The 21,236-nt window shown below is 45.5% G+C and overlaps 1 protein-coding gene and 1 non-coding gene across 4 annotated transcripts; both read right to left on the reverse strand.

Annotated features, from left to right (window-relative positions):
• Positions 1–239: 239 nt before the first annotated feature.
• NCAPD2 (non-SMC condensin I complex subunit D2) lies at positions 240–21,233 on the reverse strand. 3 transcript variants are annotated; one of them, XM_065676293.1, is made up of 31 exons: positions 21,016–21,229; positions 20,855–20,930; positions 20,688–20,746; positions 20,064–20,227; positions 19,064–19,200; positions 18,612–18,739; positions 18,404–18,527; positions 18,175–18,322; positions 17,471–17,668; positions 16,823–16,957; positions 16,193–16,277; positions 15,377–15,551; positions 14,990–15,111; positions 14,149–14,358; positions 13,173–13,347; positions 11,509–11,593; positions 11,024–11,157; positions 10,095–10,227; positions 8,495–8,579; positions 8,216–8,377; positions 7,770–7,984; positions 6,817–6,928; positions 6,384–6,507; positions 6,030–6,185; positions 5,646–5,823; positions 4,504–4,598; positions 2,879–2,959; positions 1,138–1,324; positions 837–963; positions 548–706; positions 240–375 (listed from the first exon to the last, which is right to left on the reverse strand). In XM_065676293.1, exons 1-31 carry the CDS (start codon positions 21,137–21,139, stop codon positions 293–295), a joined length of 4,176 nt encoding a protein of 1,391 aa, XP_065532365.1. In that variant the 5' UTR covers positions 21,140–21,229; the 3' UTR covers positions 240–292. The 3 variants fall into 3 exon arrangements, with proteins under 3 accessions (XP_065532365.1, XP_065532364.1, XP_065532366.1); XM_065676292.1 differs by having other exon boundaries at positions 13,161–13,347; XM_065676294.1 differs by lacking the exons at positions 240–375; positions 837–963 and having other exon boundaries at positions 597–706; positions 13,161–13,347; positions 21,016–21,233.
• LOC136014216 (small nucleolar RNA U85) lies at positions 20,302–20,627 on the reverse strand. The gene has a single exon (XR_010612559.1). It is a non-coding gene; the product is annotated as a small nucleolar RNA U85 (small nucleolar RNA).
• Positions 21,234–21,236: the final 3 nt, after the last annotated feature.

A 21,236-nucleotide genomic window follows, 5' to 3' on the forward strand; every position in this document is an offset into this window, starting at 1 on the left:
GGATCCAAACTTGTGCAACCTCCTCTAGGTGAACCTGCTTTAGCAGCGGGGTTGGACTAGGTGATCTCCAGGCGTCCTTTTCAACCCCAACCATTGTGTGACCTGTGTTCATCACTGCCTTTTGTTGTAGGGATACCAAAAGACAGGATTGGAATTGCTTTAGCCTGGTGTATAACTACCATTTTGTCCTCATTTACAGAACTGTCATATTACGGGGTAGCTCAGACAAGAGAGATGACTGCTGCATAAAACAAGGTTTATTTTTAGTCAAAGACAGTGGCAGATGGTTTCCTCAGCGCAGCCGGCGGGCTGAAGATCTGGTGATGGGAGTTGTTTTGGTGGGGGTTTCTTCCTCTCTTAATTCTGCCAATAGCTCTAAAAAGAGTAAAATGTGTCAACAACCAGCACTCTGCTGCTTTGAGCAGAGAAATCTACAGGCAACTTAGGCAGTGCGCTGAAGCCCTGCACACATTCTGGAACACCCCTGGACTAAATCTATAGTCTTTCTCCTTTTTCACCTTCAAAGCATACACATACAATGCCATACCATCCTCAGAGCTGTTCTCCTCATCACTGGAGAAGGTGATAATAGGTTTTTTGGGTGGAGGGCGCTTTCTGGCACGCTGCTGGTTTCGGAGGCTGTGAGGCTGCGGTGTGACAAAATCTTCATCCCTGTTAGCTGTGCTCAGGGGCTGGCGACGTGAACCTGCCAAGAAAAGAAACAAAACAAGACAGTTAGTAGCCATTCTGTTTATCAAGCTGAGGAAGTGTCCCTAGGTGTCCCTGCTGGACCTGCAGGATTGGGGGAAGGCTGCAGCCTCATGAAAGGAACATACTTCCTATTGGCCTCCGCTTGGCTGACTCTGGCATTGGAGTTGCACTGCCTTTCTGGCATGTCTCTGCTGAATCCAGCCCTCGGTTATGGGTGGCAAACAGCTTCTGCTCCAGCTCTTCAGCCAGAGCCTGATGGAGATGGAACACAGGGGAAAAAGGGAAAAAAAAATAATTACATCCATAGTAGAATTGCCATAAATTTCTTTGATAAATTGTTGGGGGTGAGGAGTAGCCTGCTTAAATGGAGACCTGCAGGTCTTTCCAATAATTTTCCTGGCCTGGACACTCGCCCCCCATCCTTACTTTAGCCTCAGGTTTGCTGCCTGCTCTGCGGAATCGAGCCAACACAGTTTGGAAACAACCGTAGACAGCTGGGTCTTGGAGCTTGTCTGCAAAGCAGTCATAGTTGTCCTGCAGCTTTTGAAGGCCCCGTTCCGAGATGGGAAGCAGAGTAAGGCAATAGGACAGATCCCGATACTGACGCTCGGTTCTGGGAAAGACAAAGATTGCCATCAGCTCTTATGAAAAGGGGTGTGTAAGGATAAGTATATGCTACCTAGAACTACAGCACATGAGCATAAAGCGTTTCCTGCAGGTGCTTCTGCCCTGCAGAACATGAGATTCAGGTTGTTCTTTTACAGGTCAGTTACAGCCTGCCATGACACACCATGCACAACCACCACTGTATTATGTCAAAGACACTGACTCAGTGTCTGTCAGAAAAAAATGAAGGTTCACTGTTAAAGAACACAGTCAATTGTTTAAAAAGCATCACAAGTTATTGCTGGCTACAAGGAAAAAAAAACTAAACACAGTGAGGTGAAGATGAAGGGCCTTATTTCAACTGAATAATTAAAATCCCCTGGCTGGTTATTTTTTCATGTTTGAAATAGTCTCGAGCAGAAGATGTAGTTGATGTTTTCTCTCTCTCTTTCCTGGACAGTTACATGAAGAAAGCAGTTTTCACTAAGATAAGGTGAACAAATAACAATGGCTGTATCGAAGGACAACATTCAAATCCCAGCAAAAGCTACTAAAAAGAAAGGAAAAAAAAAAACCCAAAAGGCAAACTAATATCCTTAATGTAGCTCTCTGTGATAGAGTGGGAAGAAAAAAAGCTAGGCCAAAGCCCCTGTTATTCATACATAGAAAGTGGAGGGGCCAGAAGTCTGTCCTGCATATACTCTCTCAGAATGCACTGTCCAAACACAGGCAGACGAAGAACAAAGCTGCAGCATCCAGGTGTTTCCACATTTAAAGTTTGGACACTACCTGGCATGTTGCTAAGTTTAAATCTCCAGAAATGCTGAGGAGGGTGATGGTGGCTGTGATACGCGGATGCACAATCTTTTCTGATAAACTCCTGTTTTAAACCTGGAGCAAGAGTCTTGCTCTAGCATTACCACTAGCATGCATTAAACTGATCATCTTTGTGGAACAAAAATATTAAGACAATTTAGTAAAGGCTAGACATGGCTTACACACAGATGTTTCTTTACAAATGTGAAGAGCTCATCAGTGCTCCTGAGTGGCAATTTTGGAGGGAGTGTCCACTCTCCGTCCCAGCTCAGGAAACAGGCTCCAACTATTTCTGGGGAATATGCAACTCCCTGAAACAACTGAGCAGGTCACATGCCCAGGCATTGTGTACAAGTGGCCAAGATAAACAGACACAGCTTAAACCTCAAGGGCAAAGCCACAATGATGGAGGAGGAAACCTACAGGAAGAGAGTAAGGCAGGGTGCACCAAATCCAGTGGAAGGTAAAGTGAAGATATCACTGAAAGTACATGATAGAGGAACAGATAAATGTCTATTTCTTTATGGAGTTGGAGGTGGGGGGTGAAGGCGTATGTGCTTTTAGGAGGAAGATAGGAAAGAAAAAGGTGGGGGACACACCTAATCCAGGTTGTATCAGCATTTGTTACTTTGCTGTGTGAAGAATATGGTGGGAACCTGTTAAAACCAGCATATACAAGCTAGTTTCTCCTAACAGCTCCTAAGAAGGAGACTTGCTGGTCAGAAAAATTAGGATTATGACCCACCTGGCAGTCCGGAATCGCTGACAAAGTTTCTCCACCAAGCTCTCTGTCTGTTTGTCCTTTGTAATGTATGAGAGGAGATGTCTGCAAAGGGAAAAAATGGCCAAGTTAAGAGCACAGAGGGGTACCCCCATTTCTGCCTACACCATGGGATGCTTGCAGCTATCCTATCCAGTGATCAGCTGGGTGGTCCTCCAAAAGAAGACACGAGAGCTTGGCATGCCTCAGACTTGGTTCAGAAGAAGCTATAAGCATATATGTATTTCAAATAATAATCACAGTCCCTGTTGGGGGACAGCTGGTATGGCATAATGTACAACTAAAACTGTGTGTTCGCATAACAGCACCTACCTAGAATGAAACTAAGAAATCCAGCTAAAGCAAAGACCCTTGTAGGTATAGAGCGAGAACATCTGTGTGGGGTCTGAGGGAGGAGGGATGCCAAAAAGGCTGCAGTGCTGGCTTCTGAACCACTCCTTCCATCCAGTTTTAAGAGCATGCACCTCCAGACAATCTCCTCACTTCACAAGAGTGCTGGCAGACTAGCATGAAGGGAGTGGGGTGGCATGCAGTATTGTTTTTCCCCTGTTCAAAACCATTCTTATGACTTTTTCATTATTAATTTGCTGAAGGTGTGTTGCTGTATTTCAGATCAATGCAAGTGTTACTTTGCTCTAAAGTGGGAACAAAGCCTAACAGAACTTAAATGCTAACCTGATCCCATGTCTTCCTATCTGCTTTTGCAGCCATAAACTGTTTTCAGTCTCAATTTCAGCCTCACTAATAGACTTTTTCTGTGCCTTTCTTGCAATTCCTACCTGTCCAAAATTCCATCCCTCTTCCTAAATGTACTGAATTCTCATGGACAGAAAGACTAGTTGAAAAAAATCACTGGAGATTGTTATTGTTCTTCTCTCCAGCAACAATGATACTTTTGTTTTGTCTAGCACTCCCCTGTGTCATCCACAGGGACACAGGCAGCTCAGAAAAACCCTCATGTGATTAAGTTTCAGAAAGGACAGGAAAATTTCTGTCATTTACCACTAAAGACACTATTCGTGTTGTCTGTGAGCAACTGGTACCCTCAGGTTGAAATATTCCAGTATGTCTCTATACTATGGAGTATTCATTGGGGAAAAAAAAAAACCCCTAACCAACAAGCCCCCCCCCCCCATTCAAACAAAACCAAACCCCACAACCCCAGAACAAAACCAAAACCCCAAACCTTTTACTTGAACTACAGCTTTGCTAAAATTGCTTACAAAAAGCCAGTATGCCACCAAAATGACAAAGGCACCAGAGTCTTTAAAATCTGTCCCATTCTAATGTTGCATATCCATGTTCCTATGTGCAAACCCAACCGTTTTTCTTTTCTGGAAGGAAAAATCATTTTGAATGAGATAGTGGAAACTCTCTGCGGAGTTTCCTCACCCCCAACTATGTGCCTTTAGAATTAATTCCCCTCAGCATGACTCCATTTCAGATACAGTCTGAAAAAGTCAGACGAAGGAAAACAACTGAAAAGGCATACTTGTACATGTCACTGTAGTTTCTCTCCCCTGGATCTGTCAACCCTCTTTGCATAAACATAGTCCCAGCCAAAAGAGATTTCTTTAACCCCAGGATACCTCATAATAGTTCGGAAAGATTCCTCCTCTATGCTGCAGTTAGGATCTGAGAGATGACTGATTATGTCTGGAAGCAGGTTATAGATGGCATTACCCTGTGCAGAATACAAGATTTTACATGATACGGAATTATGTAGGACAGCTAAAGTCAAGCCAAATAAACTGCCCACTTAAAATTATCTCTTCCCACCCTAAATCTACTGTCTGAAAGCATCAGCTTTTTGAAACAAGCTGTACACAGCCAACCAAACCTATCCAGGACTACTTGGCCAAAGTTAAGGGGTGAAAAAACAACCAATCAACAAGATACCAACTGCAACCCTTGTTTTGCAAGAGCTCTGCTCTTTGGCAGACCTGGATGCAGTTTCTTCACTTTCCAGCCTTGTTGCAACCCAACCAAAAAGCTTTCTGATAAAGGAAACTTACAGAGCAGTTGAGCCCAAGGAGCTGCCTTCCATCTTGCCTGAAACAGCCCAGTCCAGATTCCCTTTGCCAATGCTTTTACATGGTTTTGTCATATAAATTTGTCATCACTGCAGGGATAGGAAGGGAGTGCAGCCAGGGCGGCAGCTCTGCTTTTAACTCAGCAAGCCAAGACAGTAATGCCCCAGTATCATTGCAGCTTCTCAGGCACTAGATCTCAAACTCGGAGGGCCCCACAGCAGCCTTTATGTTGAATGAACAGCATAGAGGGGTAACTCTGCTACTGTTCTTACCTGCTTGGTCTGTAGCTACTTCAATTTAAGTATCTTGATGTCACACAATCAGCTTTGAAGGGTTTCAGAGATTGTGCACTACCTGAGCCATAAGGTCAGGGAACTCTGTTGTAAGGCCTAAAGGTAAGCTGCAGAAAACTGTTCCCAACCCTGTGCTAGGCATACACAAGAAAGCAAATGGACAAGACACTGGTCTGGAACCTGCTTTCCGATGTGAACAGATGAGGTCAAATTCAGCAACATCAGGGTTGAAACAAAACTCATGTTGCAGTTTCTTTTCTCTCTCCTCATTTAGGCAGTGCAGGACACACAGCTGCTATACACCACTGAAACACCTTTCTCCAACACTCAAGTCTTGTGTGTTGACCCAGCCTCCACCAGCCTTTCCCCACTCTTGTGAAGTAAGGTCCCAAAGCATGCACTTGCCTTGTTGGAGAGTTCAGTGAAAAAGTTCTGAGCCACTCCCACGATTGCCTCCTCCGGGTCTATAAGCAGAGCTGCCAACTCACTCACTTGGCCCTTCACCTTTACCATGTCTTTGAGGATGAGGTGAGTCATCACCAGTCCAGCCATCTTCCTCACACTTGGGCAGGGGTCCCGCAACCTGGTGGAAGCGTAAAGTTACCACAGAAAGCAGCCGAGTATCTCAAGTTACTGATACCCACATCAGCCTAACTCCACAGCCTACATCTGCGTGCCTTTCTTGCCACCTTCAAATTTGGTTTCCTGGGTCATTCTCACCTTCTGGAGGCCCAGTGCCTTCCACAGAGCTCTCATGTGTCCTCTTCCCAGCAATGAGTCTAGCATTACCTGGCATAGAGATGCGGTGTCCAAGGCTCAACCAGATTGGGGAAACGGATGGCCAGATCTCCTGCTGCAATAAGAAGGTTGGATCTCACACCAGGCAGGCTGGACTTCTCCATCATAGTGAACAGCAGGCACAAGTGGGAGTCACAGAACTCAGAACTGATGAGAAAGGGTAGAGAAAAGAAGGCATAGATACCAAATTCCTATCTCACAGACAGCAGACACACACAGAAAATACTATCTGTGGATGCCCCTTTTTGTTTGTTCTTTCCACAGGAAAGGAGTTGTACTGTTTGTTTGAGCTTTAGTACTTACTAGGAAGGCTGGGAAGAGAACACCAACAGGACTGGCCATTACCTGATCATGCAGATTTTGCCAAGAGCTAGGGCTGCAGCAGCTGAGAGCCCCGCATCGCTGTAGAGCCCAGGGTTGTTGCAGATCTTGAGCACCAGTGGAACAAAGGCAGACAACAGATGCTTCCCTGGAATGGGGATAAAGACAGCAAGTATGAGACCATTGTCTGTGCATCCCTCTTTAAGAAAAATTACTCCATTTATCCCACAACTTCTGCAAACTATAGAAACTGACTGACTCACTTTCACCATTGAAAAACCACCTCCAGAGAGGCAGAGCAAAGAAACAGACAGCTTACGTAGAAACTGACACCAGACAAAAAAAGAGTGTTTTCTTCGGCCAGAAACAGCCTTCCTCCTTCTGGATCTGTTGTTCACTGTACCTGTTCTTTCACAGGCAGGCAGAGCAAGTGCTCCTTGGTGGCAGCCACACTTACCATCTAGAAGCTCTGTCTCACAAATACTGCGGATGAGTTCAGCCTCGGTGTCATCAGCTGTGGCTCCCACAAGGCCCAATTCCTCCTCCATAGTGGTCTCATTTCCTGTGCTCTGTGCAGAAAGGAAGACTGTAAAAAAAATGGCAGGCAAAAATAACCCCTTCCTTCACAAAGAGGTGCGTGCCTGTTACCAGCAGCATGGCTAGAGCTGAGAAGATCCAGACTGATGGAGGTTTACCCTGAGAACTGAATGAAGCTAATGAAAGGTAGTCCAGGATCTGCCAGTCCACATGCCACAGAACACTAATGAAAATGAAGCCCAAGCTACTGCAGCTACGTAACAGAGACAGACATAAGACACATCTGGCATCCATGCCCAAGCCTGGCACAACTTAAGGAACATGCAGATCCTAAAAGCAAGAAGTTCAAAATGGCTTTTGAATTGCTGGTCTTGTGAGCAAGATTATAGGAAATCTTACAGCAAGGCAAAAGCAACACAAGGGAGGAAGAGCTTCCATCATTACCACCCGAGAGAGGATAGGACCCCCAAGCCCTATGGAACAAGGCTGCAGAGACCCTTTTCCAGAACTCAGGCCACAGATAGGTGTTTCTCACCACTATCAGCAATTGCAAAAGACTGCACTGGTAGGAGAGGAGGTGATGAATGGAAAGGTGTTTGTCTGAAGCAGGAAGATAAACATGGCCAAAACATCACCCTGCATTCCCTCCCCTCTGCCTCTTCAAAACCCAAGACCAGTGTGAAAGCTTTATCAAGCAGGGTCATTTCAGGACCTCCCTGTCTATCCTGTCCATCTCTATTCCCAAAGCACACATTACCCTGGATCTCATGCACCCTCAGGAGCTCATTCTCCAGAAGCTTGCTGTAGCAGTAGCTGGGACACCAGAAGAGCTCCCATGAGTAAAAAAACCAACAAAACCCCTTCAGTTCTCACCTGGGGTCTCTGCTTCTCCGTGCTTCTGTCAGAATGGTTCTTGGTCTTCTCGTCTCTGAGCATACGGCGTCTGCGTAGCTCTGTGCTCACTGACACTTCCAAATATGCTACCTGCTGCAGTGCCACCTGCCCCACAAGGGACACCAGGTGCATCAGCAGGAATGTGGGGAGACTGCTAGCACCATCAGAGACTCTGCTGGGAGAATCCCCTGAATCTAGCGGAGAAAAATTGCTACAGTTCAGTGCTGACCTAGATCTCTTCCCCCATCAGTTACTGTGAAGTCCCACTGTATAACCCATCTCCATGCTTCACAGAGTCCTTCACAGCATTTGCACCCTTCCACCAGCCCCTCAGCTCTGTTCTCCTCCTGCAGTTACTGTAGGCCACCCAGTCACAGCACTGGAAACCATGGCTACAGATTTCCTTCATCAGCTTTTTTCCTCACCAGCTTTCTGCCCATCATCCTCCTTCAGCTTCTCCAGAGCTTGCTGACTGCACGCCTGCAGAATGTGAGCACATATCTCCTCTGCCCCTTCTGCTAGCTGATAGATGAGTGTTACTGCTGCCTCCATGAAGAGGATCCAGTGGCAACTTGGCTGGGCAAAGCCTGATGAGAAGAGAGAGCAATGTTCCACACATCAACAACAACACAGGCTGATGTGTGGTAGGTACATCACACAGCCCAACTTCATCTCCTCCAACCCTATTACTGACTTCAGCTCACCTTTAATCACAGTCTCACTCAGGCAGCCAAAGAGCATGTGGTTCTGTGGCAGTCGAAAAGGCGTACTGTTCTTCCCCAGTGCTTGCTGCAAGAGAGAACAAATGAGTTACTGTTTCCACCTAAGAGATCCCCCCATGCCCTTCCCCATACTTAATTTTGCTGTGTGAACAATGCTAATCAAAGCCATGCTGGGCCCATGGCAGGGACATCTAGTACTGCCCTGCAGCTAAATACACAGCAGGAACACCACTGTCACTTTGAAGGCATGGTGGCAGCACTGCATGGATTTAAAGCTTAGCCAAATGATGATCCCAGGCCAACTCATGCAGTTCCACTATTTTAACTTCCATCAAAGTAACTCTTTTGAAATCTCAAAATTACTCTTTTAAGATCTGATATTATTTACTCATTCTCCACAATGAATGAAGGGAGAAACCTTTAGAGCATCTTCAGGGTTATCAGCTGTAAGGCAACTAGATGTCCTTGCCTGGGGATACTCCAGAACCATGAGGTTTTCTTTAAAAGCAAAATATCACCAATAGAAATTACAGAGGACAATGTGAGGTTGTTAACACCACCTCACACTTAGGCTGTTGCATATACTCTGTATCAGTTCCTCTCTGGTTTAAGTTGGAAATAAGGTAAGCCAGAGAAATACTAAACCAAGTATGACAATGCCCAACATATCACAGCACATCTGCGTCTGCTGATCAAGGTATACTTGACCAAAACAAAGGATTTACTTGAGGATTTAAAAGCTTTCAGTAGTTGGAAACCGAATTCCTCAGTTCACTACAGTCTTGCTCTCTGTACTGAATTTCTGGTTGGGGGAGAGTTACCATAGTCATTCAAGTATCTACAGTTCAGTCCCTTCTCACATGCAAACTTAAGTGCAGAGTTAAGTCAACCTAAAATTGAATTACAACTGCCTTCAAAACACTTAATGTTGTGGTACATTCTTTAAGGTCTTGCAGTAATGTCCCCAGTGGAAGAGGCAAACATAGAATGATGGTGCTGTGTGAAGGAGGGCTGGTTTTATGCTGAAATCCCTAAACTAAAATGCCCTAACTGTTTGAGTCAAAACCAAAGAATTCCTCTCACCAAGTACATTAAAATAAAAGTATAAATTATTCCCCAGACAAGTCATTGAGCATCATGTTGCAAGTACAACATGGATAGGTTTGAAAACCTTCCAAGTTTTATGTTCAGCTGTACAACTGACAACTCCCAAATATGAACTAATATGAAGGGCAAAAGAATCACATCAGTAGAGGAAAGGGCTTCATGGCTGAGAAAACACGAATCAGTTTAGAACTGAGAGTGTGAAGAAGAGAGCTGAAAGGAAAACAGATTTTCTTGTGCACTGAAGTCTTTACTAATCAAATTCAACCTGTTACCTAATGGAAGTTCTTTTATTAGATGTTCACTGATGTGTGTCGAGCTTTCCAGGTGCTGCTGAATGGTCCCAACCTACTTAATTTTAAAATCAGTAAAAATGTAATCACTTCTCCCCCCTTCTCAGTACAAACCATTTCCCCCCATCTTTTTTTCTGGATAACACTGTTTCTGGATGACCTCAAGAGCAAACTAAGAGTCTTACCTTAGTGTTCCTGGCAAGTTTGGAGATGGCATTGCATACTTCTTTAGCCAGGCGATAGTCTTCACATACCTTCTCAGACAGCCCTACTGTCATCAAAACATCCAGGTTGCTACCTATGATCTCTGGATTCCCCCTGTGGAATGGAAGGGGGAGAGGTATTGCTCGAGTTGCTGCTGAAAGTTTACAGAACTATAGATAATCAGGAGAAATACTCCTTGTGTCTTGCAGTGATTTGAGGGGATAAAAATTCCATGCAATGACTCAAGATATAGCTATAAGAGCAGCAAGCAATATTCCACAGGAGCCAATATAATCCACACTCCACTAAGAGATGAGATTTGCTAAAGTGAACAACACTGGGCACACTCTCCCTTTGTAAAGGAAGAAGATTCTTGACTCTTTTGTTAGCAGAAAGGAGCAAAATTGAAATGGGTAAGACAAAGAAAAATGTTGCAAAACAGAAGAGAGTCCAACAGCTCAGGACTGGTGACGTGTGCGACTTCCTTCCCTACTGTGGAAACAAAATACCACCACCACAAAACCCACCTCCCACCCTCAAAGGGTTACTGAGCTGGAAAACCTTACTGAGCAGTTATTCTCTTTTGCCCCAAAAAGGGAGGCGGATATCTCTATGTGGGAGCTTCTCACTGTTCTTACCCATAAAGCTGCAAAGCTGTGACACAGTAAGCACTGAGAAAGGATGGACATTCAGAACACAACAGAAGTAACATTGCTGTGCTCAGAGACTGTGCTGGTGGGACCCAGCACAACTACGTTTACTTCCAGGCTTCATTACCCTACGATGCAGTTACTACTTTTGAAGCTGCAGAACCGAAAAGTCAGCTGATGCAGCACCCACAGCTCTTTAATAAAAATTAACTCCCTCTATATCCTCCCACTGCCATAATCAGATGGGTCCCTGCACTCACCGTGCCATCATCCCCAGCAGCATCACAGCAGCACGTTGTTCCAGAGAGGAGCACTGAGATTTTCCCGTGAACTGCTCCCAAAGCAGCTGGATCACAGCAGGCTCGATTTCGTCTTTCTGCACAAACTCCGAGATCTGCAAGAGACATTTTAGACTGGAGATTAGGAACAATTCCTTCCCCAAAAGGACGACCAAGCACTGGAAGAGGCTGCCCAGGGAAGTGGTGGATTCGCCATCCCTGAAGTGTTCAGAAACTGAGTAGATGAGGCCCTCAGTGCCATGGGTTAGTGGTGGCCTTGGCAGTACTGGGGAACGGTTAGACTTGATCTTTTCCAATCAAGTTGATTCTATGCAACGTAACAAGTAGGGAGAGGCAGAGGAGAATGGACTTCAAGCCAACAAAGACATTAACTTGCAGTGACTACCATTTTAATAAACATCTAAGATCACAAATACAATCTAAACCTGGGCAAGACAAGTACTCACTATTTCTTCTAAGCACTGTATTGTTCCTAGCGATGCATCCACCATGATGAGAGAGAGAGAACGCACCAGGTGCTGGACCCTGGCCCTTTGAAGAGGGGGAAAGAAAATACAACTATTAAAAATATATGTTAAAAAAAAAAAAAAAGCAGCTGTCACAATTACTTTCCTATTCATAGAGCTGAGAAAATCTATGAGATAACAGAGCTGATCCCTGGGGACAGGAAAACTTCCCCCTCCACAAGCTGGAGATCTTCAAGTCTCCCAACTCAAGTGCCAATAAGCATGACACAGGCTCAGCAGTCTGCTCCTTGTGCACTTCTGCTCCTTTCAGTGCTCAAAAACCCAACAAGAGGCACTCACCAGCCACTTGCCAGTTTGCTCTCAACCACAAGTCGAAGTACTATTCCCTAAAACATAAGAAACTGAAAGTCTGTCTATGAACAAATAAGGCCAGAGCTCAAAGAGGGGGAGAGTCATCTTCAGGCAATACTATCACGAAAAAGTGACAAGCAGTAGGTGCTTTTTATTGCGCTTATGGTACAAATAGGGGTGAAGTAAGGTGCATCTCACCAGGGATCACACATAGAGCATGTGTGTCCAACAGGATTATATACGTGGGCAAATGCTAAGAAAAAAGAGCAAGTGAGGAGAGACACAGCTCCTGTCTAGTGCGGAAGAAGCAAGCATACAAGTGGTACCCAGCTCCCCCCCAAAAATCCTCAATAAGAATCAGTAACAAAGACCCCATTAACATCTTCACATCTACCATGTGTAGAGATTTGTCGCAAACAAATTTAAGACTGGTCTGAATGAAATGTAAGTAGCAATGTGTGTGAAAGCACCCAAATGATGACACCTAACCTTGTACAGGGTGAGGGATAAAGAAATAGCGTATACTGAAAAACTAAGAACACAACTGACAGTAAACACTGAGGAACGTGTTGCGTACATCAGAAACAGAATGTCTACGCTTAGATAAGGCCACAGCATGCATGACTTGTCAGCAAAAAGCCAGCTCTGGTAACAGAAAGATACTTCCAACTTTAGACCACATTGTATAACACTCATTATCCCAAAGAATGAGTGACTACAGCCATTAGAAACACAAAATGTGAGAATTTTAGGCAACAACTTTGCCCACAGAAGTATGCAAGACTTAAGACATGGAATGATTCCATAATCAACAACCAAATAATCAACCCAAAAGGTTGAAAGAGCTGTCCAGAAAAGTTTATTGTTGCCAATCAGGACACCTGCTGACCAGATGAACATTCATAATTGACACCCTTTGTTCCCCATCATGTAGAGACCCTACCCAGATAATTTGGGCACATGTATCTTGGTGCAGTGCTTTGGATAAAAATGGCATTTATGAGAATATTAACTGTGAGTGTCTGATAACAGTTTAATTTAAAATAATTCTCCATTTCTCCTTTTATAAGGTTTCACATGGAATTTTGCTGCATATATATCCTACACACGAAGGCTGCAACAAACCAAAAGCAGAAGCTCAGCAGTAGAACCCAAGGAAGACTGGGATACTCAGATATCTAACCTTACATTTCTGCTCAGAGTGAAGCAGGGCAAATTTGATTTCTTTTCCTATCCATTCCCAACAGCTCCCCAGTAGAAATGAGGGGAGGAATACTTACAAAGAGCCATACCTCTCTGAATCCCCACTGGGGCTCAGGTAGAGCCGCCTGTAGGCGTTCAGCACAGCCTCCTTAATTCCAGGCTCTTTTGACCATATGAGGGGGAGCATTCTGCGAACTCCAGACAGTGCTTCAGGCACACCAAACTGCGAGACTGTGACAAAGAACTCAATGGCTTCCTGCACCACTGCAGAGAGAAGAACAGTTGCATTAGTGCAGTTCTCTCCTAATCCCCGTTCGAGAGCCCATTAAAACATACTCATAGGCATACTGTTCTCACAGCAAGCCTTACAAACATCTAAGATCACTGCTACCGCCTGCTGAAGTCAGAAAGGGGTCACTAGTACAAACACACAGATTTTCTGGAGGAAATGGGCACAGGTTAACAGCTAAATCTCATGCAGTACATTTAGAGGAAGAGCAAAGAGACCATATTTAAAAGTTCTACTCATTAACTACCTTCAACTATAGCACTAAAGAGGAGCAGGCCTTAGAACCTGTTGATCAGGATCACTTTCAGCTACAGAATAAACTGTAAGGAAAGGTGAGGTGAACAAGATGAGGTCCCAGCTCCCCTCTTGTGGCCAGCATAACACCTGGAGCTGCAACAGGGCACTGAGCAGGTAACTGAACCCAGCTTCACCGGCCATGATAACCTTGGGAGAATGTTGGCTGAGATGAAGCTTCCATAAGCTAAGTAATTTTGGTCACCTGGCTTTCAAAAACATTTTTAACCTTGATGTTTAAAAAATGGATTCCTAAAGAGCCTGTTCATGCCCTAACACAACCCTTTCATGACAGCCTTTTAGACAGTGCTTGCTTTTCCAATATCCTGGATGTGCCTGGGACATCTGCTCCATAAGGTGTAGTTCCTCCAACCTTTTCCCCTTCCCCTGGAGCTGCGCTACTCCTATATCTCCTTTTCAGCAAGGGGAAAGACGTGGAAATGATGAACAGGGGAAAAGAGCCACGTCATTATTTCACACACCTGAGACGCAGTTTTCATACATCAACTTGCTGATCAGGCTCAGGGCTTCTGTGATTTTCATTGAGAAGTTGTAAGCATCTTGCAGGTATTGCACCAGCATCTCCTGTTTGATCAGCTCTGTTTGAGGCTGCTCTTCTGGTACAGCTTCTTCATTCTCAAGACCACTGTTGCCATGTGGAGGATCCTCACTGTTCTCATCTGGGCACGAACCTGCACAGCATGAACACTTGTTTTGTGAGCAGTACTGAAGGTACAAGAGAAACAGACATGGTTCAGGGCATTTTTGCCCTTCTCCCTCCACTCCATAGTGACACCTTCCAAGAGCCAGGAGACAAAAAGCCAAATCCTGCCATCAGATTTAGCTACAAAGACAAAATCTCAGCATACTGTAGAGCAAGTTCCAGTACTACAATGGCACCACAGAAAAGCCAGCTTAATACAGGGGCAGAGACAGGAATAGTCCAGTTGGGGTAAACACCATTAAAATGCTGAATGGGTTACTCCAAACTTGACAGGTCCCGAAAGGCTTTAAAAGGGAATCAGGGCAGAGTAGGGAGAAGGCAAGCACTAGTACTCCCTAGTATCAGAAATGCACTTCTACTGGGAACATGGGACTGTTAAGACCAAAAATCAAGCATCAGGACTATGTGATCCAGCCAAAATGCCAGGCCACTAGAGAAGAAAATAATCCAGAGATGGTGCGGCTCTACCTTGAGCTGTCAAGCACACAAGATTATGCCCCACAGGTCAGAAGGAAGGACAGGGCACTGCAGAGGGTTTTGGTCTAGCTCTGGCATCAGCTTAGTCTTAGGGAAGAGACATAGCTATGTGAAGCAGTTACCTGTGTAAAGTCTCTTCAGAACACCCAGGATTGTTGCCTCCTCATTTTCCTCCATGAGGCTGCTGAAGGGCTCCTTCCCCTGGAAGTGACCCAGGGCCTTCTGTGTGAGGCGGGCTGCACGCCTGAACAATGACATTGCCCAGAGAAGAACATCAGCAACCCGTCAGGGCACAACATAAGGGAAACCATCCAACTTCCCCTGAAAACCTGGGAAAGCAGCTCCTGCCCACATCTTGTGCTGGGTGCCCACGCCAGTGTTTTCCTACAGAGTAATGTTAATGGAAATCATCCCTCTACCCTCGAGCTCCAAAGCCTTCTTACACAGAGAACAAGAAGCCAACACATCCCTTGGAATAAACACTCTTTCAAAATACAGAGCCTTCTTACTTGTAATTCAGCCTCCTCAGCAGCCCAGTGATTTGGTTCAATGTACTCTCCACTGTTTCCTCAACTTCCAGCACCTCCTCTTCCTCTTCCTGCAGTGGTTGAAAGAGCTGTTGTACGGCAGCCCTAACTTCTGGCAGCATTGCTTCCCATTCTTCCTCTGGGGTGATCACTGGACCTATTAAAAAAACCAAACCACAAACAAAAACCGACAGAGGGAATGAGGAACACAGAGACTCAGATGACACCCTAAATGGGGAAAGAAACTAATTTGAAACTTAGGAATTCTGCTTCCCTTTCCTCCCCCAGGAGGCACTATTCGCTGTTTCCCCCAGCAGGCACTATTCACTGTCCACACTGCAGTAAGAATAAATAAGAAAGAAAAAAAGAAACCACTAAGGGCAAAAAAAACCTGACAGGTAAGAGAGAACCATCATCTGATGCTGTTTTGTAGGCAGCACCAGGTTCAAGGTTAATCAAGCTTAAATTATTATCTGACCAAAATTATGGCTCAGGGAGTTGTTGAATGGTTGGAAATGGAAACCTGGGAGGGTGTTCATACGTAATTTCAATTCTTACCCTGAAAATAGGATATTTACATAAACAGACTGTTGATCTATATATGGATACTGATATTGCCCTTTTATAACACTACAGTATGAAAACCTGTTTCGAGCTTAATCCCGGTTATCTGGCCTCACCGTTTCACACCAGTAAGATCAGAGATCGGAGCCACCACAACCCGGGAGAAAATTTAAGATGAGCAAAAATAAACCCTGGCATGCCCTGGGAAGAAGAAAGAAGAAGAAGGGGAATTACCTGCTGCGGATCTGTTACGATCCCTCATTTCTTGCAGCTTCTGCACTTCTTTCTTCAGTGGCTCACTCAAGTCTCTACAGCTCAGCTGAAGATGCCAGGAAGAGAAGAAATATGTTACTTATCCTCCTTTTCCTGAAAGGAGGTAACTCTCCTTTCTCTTCCACTTTCACTCCCCAACTTTAAGTTGTCAATCCCTTCAGATAACCCTGTTTTTGGAAACTGGATTAGTAGACGCTGTCAATCATCCTAGAGAATGGGAATGGCTGCAAATTGCTAGGCCCAGGCTCAAAAGCCCAGGAGAAAGTACAGCTAAACACACAGCTGCAGCTGCGTTCTAATTCTGATCCTAAGGAAAGAAACCCCACAGTGGATTCAAATAAAACTGCTGCAGGTTTTTCCATAAACACATCCTTTCTGACCTTCAGCATACCTACCAATTACACCAAGTGAGGACAGAGCCAGAGAGAGCGAGATCTGAGCCTGAGAGAACCAGAAAGCTGCCACCTGCAGAATCAAAGGCTACATTGTCCCTCCCACAAGACACAGAAAGGCTGCTGCTCTGGCTATAGCACACTGCAGGTATTTAGCCTGTATACAGACACCTAGTCTATCCATTCTAGTCAGAATTACCTTGCAGGAGAAGGGATTGTTGGACAAAAACGCAACCAGGAGCTGGATCGCATTTTTAACTACTACCACAGCTTTGTCTTTAAGACGCTCAACAGCCAGAGACACCACAGACTGAAACTGAGTCAGAGGCAGGGCCTAATACAAAATGAGAGCAGAGACAAGGTTATTAAGGCTGAGAGACTCAGAAAAAAAGTTATTTTACTGCAGACATCTTAATGTACTAAAAGGCATAGATTATAGATTTATATAAGAATGTCTAGGTCTGAAGGGATCTCTGGATATCTTCTGGTCAACCTCTGTTGAAAGCAAGGACTTAAATTATGTTATCTGTTGAGTCTTAGCCTACCTAGCAAGGGTGATGTTTTCCCATACGAATGTCCAAAACCAGCTTGTACACTGTGCTCTTCTTTCTAGTCTGTCCCATTAATGAAGAGCAGCATTTAATTTGCATTCCCCAGTTCTCTCGCCCCTAGGATCTTTGGTCTCTTGAGAAAAAGATACCGCTGACACGACACTACACAGGGACAATACCCTTCTCTGTTAAACTCCAGCCTCCGTAAACAAAGAGCAGGGTGACAGAAATTCCTTAGAAAGCACAGCAGGGGAAGGTATGACTAAAGCAAGACTATTTCCTTAGCACAGACTTACCTTACACTGAACAATTCGAGTGAAGAGCTGTAGCACTCGACTGCGTACAAAGCTGTTGATATCACAGACATGGGCCTGCAGCATGGTCAGGAACTGGTCCCGAGTAACACGGGCAGCTTCCTCCAGCTGGTCACCATTCAGCACCTGCACCAGCACTTCTGCCATAGCTGCCAGAATGGCATTTCGCATCATGTAACTCTGAAAAAGAAGAGCTGTTGAACCAGGAACAGACAAAAATACTTGACTTGGTATGTCAAGGGAAAGTATGGCACAGAATTTGGGCCTTCTAAGCCCCAGGCCCCAGCCTTAAGTGAATTTCTCCATTACAGATTTTGGGTGAACATGACTGCCTGCAAGACAGAGTAATCCAACCCTGCTGTCCAGCTAGGTCCACAGAAGCAAAGAACTGAGAAACACTTAATGGCTTTTAAGAACAGTTTAAGAAAAAGTAACTCAATGACAAACTCATTAAGAACTGAAAAACAAGAGAGAGCAGCTGGGATCTCCCACAGTAAGCAGTTTCCTGTTCCCTGATATGCAAGAGTGACAATCAGACAGAAGATATCATGGTTTCTGCTCCTTTGTATCTTTTAGGTAAGGGCGTGCTTTGGCATTTGATCTCTGTGAAACAGGTTCTGTTTTCAGACAGAAAAACTGGATTGCAGCATCTCCACCAATTGACTTCTCTGGAAGTGGGAATGTACCTCTCCATCCAAGTGATGCAGGAGAACGCTCATGTTTGATAGCACCAGAGCTGGAATCTGTTCAGCCAGTTCAGTTATAAAGACAGCATAACCCTTGATCACAGAAGCATCATGAGCCAGATCCTGAGGACATTTCTGTCCCACTTCCCTGCAAAGAAAAACGAAATAAGGAATAGGGTGCCTCAAGTTGCTAGGGATAGAAGGACAAGCCTTGGGGTATTTTTCTCACCTTAGCAATTCACCCACCAGGCTTTTCAGACCATACTCTTTAACCCAGAGGCTTACTGCCTGTGCAAACACTGGGGCTACATGCTCAAAGTGCTGCAGCATCTGTGTAATCTTCAGAGTGGCATCTTTTGTACGTGAGAAGGAAGAAAGTGGTCAGGGAAAGCAACTGGGAATATCTTCAGGAAGAAGGCAGAAGAGCAGGAACTCACTGAACATGTGATCATAGTGAACCAGAGCTGCAGCAAGCAGATGTGTCACAGCCTCCCGTGTGGCCCGGTACTTCTGAAGACCGATACCTGGATTCTCCAGGATATGGTAGGAGCTTCCTGTTATTAAGCTAAAGTCACAGAAGAGAGACAGCAAAACTCACAATCACAACTTGCACCAACATCATTCTAGCACAATGCATTTCTCTTGAACCAGGTATTTTCCAGTATCCTTAAAAAACTGAGGAATAACATCTAAATTTGAGATGCCTGCCTGAGGAAAGGGAGTGGTTCCTCAACATATTGCTTTTGCCTCAAGACAGTTTTCCCAGTTTCCCACTGACCTGCACCCTGCAGAGGGCTGTAATACTACCTCAGTGGCAGATATAACATTTAACTCCCCCTTCCAGAAAACTAACCACTCATCCCACCTCTACATCCACTCCATACCATACCTGACAAATTCTTCTTCCACCACGAAACCACCCCAAAGCTGACGGAGATCCAGCTGCAGCAGCTGTGTGAGCAGCCGTAAGACCGGCTCCCTCTCCTCTTCCCATAAGGATCCAGAGGTCTTGGGACGGTTCTTCTTCTAGAAAGGAGATTACACAATGCAATACATCAGCAGCTTGACACCAGGAAAAACACCATCACCACCCTGCTTCCCTCTGAAAAGAAAATGACGGTTATTCTAAAGTATATGATAAAGCAAATGATGCTTATTCTAAAGCATTAAGAGACATACAGTGAAATGCATGAGAAGTTTATATACCCATATCAAATGACCATTTTCACCACAGAAAGGAAGTCTTGAGAAAATACCGGTACACTAAGTACCAGCCAGACACTGAAAAGTGAAAAAGAGAGGCCTGGGTATCTGAGTCCCTGCTGGTGTTTGGATACATATTGTCCCTTTAGCTATTTTCCATGTACAGTTTCACAGAAACAACAGTACTCTGCATTGTTACTGCAAAAGTTGGTCAGAGAAACTCTTTAAGACTTGATGTTTTAGAAAGCAGGCATTCTTTATTGCAGAGCGGGGTTCTCTGGTGGTCGCCAATAATCCTCCTCGCTGTGTTCACTGACTGACCTCAGTGCTTGTGCATGCCTGCAGTGTCCTAGTCCTGACCTAGTGCTATGTCCTTGCTTTTGTTCTGCTCCAGTCTCTGTAATCTTGAAGGCTAGCATCCTTGGTCTTATTTACTGCCTCCTTAGTTATCAGTGCCATGATGTCCCTTCCTCTGCCAGATGAACATTTCTTACTCCCTTCATGTCAGCAAGTTAGAACAGTTTGCTGTATTTTACTATGTTAAAGTCATACACATTATTGTTAGTTTAAACCTATAATTTAAGCCTACAGCATCACACTCTGATACAACACTGGACAGATACCAGAGAGTCCAGCAAGCTTACATGTTTTCTACGTTATGACCTTATTTTCCCCCCAGACCACACCTCCAACAAACCACTCTTGAAGGTTTCCATTTCAAAGGCGTCCATCAGGCCAATCAGCAAGTAGCAGTTCATCTTGAGAGCATTGAGGTGAGCAACACGGTCTGCATGGCTCAGCCCAGAATCACCCAAGATGGCGGGAAGTTCATTTGAATGATGGGATACCACTGAAGAAAAGCGGAACATCGTGAGCACTCCTCACCAGGCCCCTCAGCTATCCTCTCTTTCAGAGAGTTAGAGCAGTCATCAGATTACCAAAGATGTGTGCTCACATCTTACCAGCTGTAATGTGGGCTGCCCCCTACAACCCAAACCTGGTTTTTTTCACTAGCCTGTCCTATCCCCATAGCCCCTTGCCAGCTCATGCAAACACTCACTCAGAGCTGATGCATCTCAAAGATGTATTTTCCAGGGATGCGGAGAAGGGGAATTTTTGTCGGCCTGCCCTTACAGCGAACATGCACAGCTCAGCATTGTCCACCAAGATTACAGGCCCGTATTACTGGAATGGACTGAGGGTGCAACCCAGCTGGTCAAGTCACATTAGCCTTTATATCATCACTGAGCTGCCAAAGGAGAGCAACCTCTCCATCACTCCTACTTCAGCTAGAAACAGCAGATACCCACCGCGCGTCATCAGCTCCAGGGCATCCTCCTTGACAGCAGTCCCCACAGCCTGGAAATGGCTACAGAGCAAGCACAGTGCGTGAGAGCAGCGACTAAACACCACCAGGGAGAGGCGAGACGTGAGCTCCCAGGTGTACCCGCCTCCCCTCTCCCTGCTCCGTACTCACTGCAGCAAGCTGTACATGGGATCGAAGTGCTGCAGCACTGCCAGCGCGCCCCGCGCCCGGAAGGCAGTCCGGAAGGCTGCGGGGAGAAAACGAGAGGGACGGTCACGGCCGGGAACCGGGCCAGACCGGTAAAGGAAGATGGGGTACAGGGGGCTGCATACCTGTAAGCGCGGGCGGCAGGTCGCGGACGGGCAGCACCTCCTGCACGGCGTACTGCCCGGGGCTGCTCTCCCGCAGCAGGTCAGCGGGGACGAGGGGCAAGTGGAACTCCAGGACGGCCACCATGGTCCCCGATACAACCCCGCAGATCGCCACTACCTACCCGGGGGGGCCCCGCACACCAAACAACGCGGGAGGCCCGCGCTCGCCTGGCCCCGCCTCC

The sequence above is a fragment of the Lathamus discolor genome, chromosome 4 (assembly GCF_037157495.1).
Source record: "Lathamus discolor isolate bLatDis1 chromosome 4, bLatDis1.hap1, whole genome shotgun sequence".
NCBI classification, from domain to species: Eukaryota; Metazoa; Chordata; class Aves; order Psittaciformes; family Psittacidae; genus Lathamus; species Lathamus discolor.